The 1,007-nt window shown below is 57.1% G+C and overlaps 1 protein-coding gene across 1 annotated transcript in view; it reads right to left on the bottom strand.

Annotated features, from left to right (window-relative positions):
- The window catches only part of ETH_00038110 (crooked neck-like protein 1, putative), a gene marked incomplete at both ends in the record, with an annotated part of 1,781 nt that extends 859 nt beyond the window's left edge, over positions 1–922 (bottom strand). The window contains 2 exons of the mRNA XM_013374713.1: positions 6–102; positions 609–922. Of these exons, the coding sequence (XP_013230167.1) occupies positions 6–102; positions 609–922 (411 nt within the window). The remainder of the gene's footprint in view (positions 1–5; positions 103–608) is intronic.
- Between the last annotated feature and the right edge of the window lie 85 nt (positions 923–1,007).

A 1,007-nucleotide genomic window follows, 5' to 3' on the forward strand; every position in this document is an offset into this window, starting at 1 on the left:
CTAACCACGAACTTGTTGCTGCTCTCCATTTCTATGTACTTCAGCCACAAACTCACGTTCTGGTAGTCCACCAGTAGCGCGCGCTCGAACACGCTCCGCGCCCTGCAAACCACAAATTAGGGTTTAGGGTTTTGGCCTCGGTGTCGGGTGTAGGGTTTGCGGTTTGAAATTCGGGGTCGGCGTGTAGGGTTTGGGGCGTAGGGTTTGGGGTTTAGGGTTTGAGGGCTCGAGTTCGGGGTTTAGGGCTTGGCGTTTAGGGTTTGCGATGTAGGGTTTGGGGTCTAGGGTTTAGGGTTTGGGGCCCTAGCATTTCTGGTTCCGCGCGTAAAACGTTCCGCTCAAGTTCTAGGCCGACGGTTTAGGGTTTAGGGTTTAGGGTTCGGATTTAGTGGCGGGGGTTCGAGGGAAGGCCGCGAGGGTTTAGGGTTTGGGGTTTAGGGTTTAGGGTTTAGGGTTTTCAGGGTTATTAGCTCTGCTGCTTTGGCTCTCTGCCCCCGCCTTATCCACCACGCGTCCCCAAAGACCCTGCAGGCGCGCTCCCCACGCCTAGTGTCCAGGCTCTAGGGTTTAGGGTTTAGGGTTTAGGGTTTAGGGTTTGCCTGCGGAACTCCCTCTGCGCCGCCTCCCAAAGGGCGTATTTGATCCAAGTGCCGATGTGGTGTCTCTGTCTGCGGATGCTGTCTTCGAACTCTTTTCTTTTGTTGAGTCTGTACACCTCAAGTTCTTCTTCGTCGACAATTCTTTGCTGCGGCTTTGCTGCAGCAGCATCTTCCAGCTGTCTGTCCACCGCCTCGCGCAGCAGCTGCTCCGCAGTTATCTGAACTGCTGCTGGCATTTTGTTCTTCACTTCCATTTGTTTCCAGCTGGCCCCCAGGGGGTAGTTCTTGGCCCCCCTGCGGGGGGTGCCCCCGCCCTCCGCCATCCCAAACCCTAAACCCTAAACCCTAAACCCTAGGCCCCCGCACCCAGCGCGCGGCCTGCCGGCTTCGCAGCGCCGAAAGCGCAGC

Source organism: Eimeria tenella, genomic scaffold, assembly GCF_000499545.2.
Source record: "Eimeria tenella Houghton genomic scaffold, Eth_scaff2221, whole genome shotgun sequence".
Classification (NCBI taxonomy): Eukaryota; Apicomplexa; class Conoidasida; order Eucoccidiorida; family Eimeriidae; genus Eimeria; species Eimeria tenella.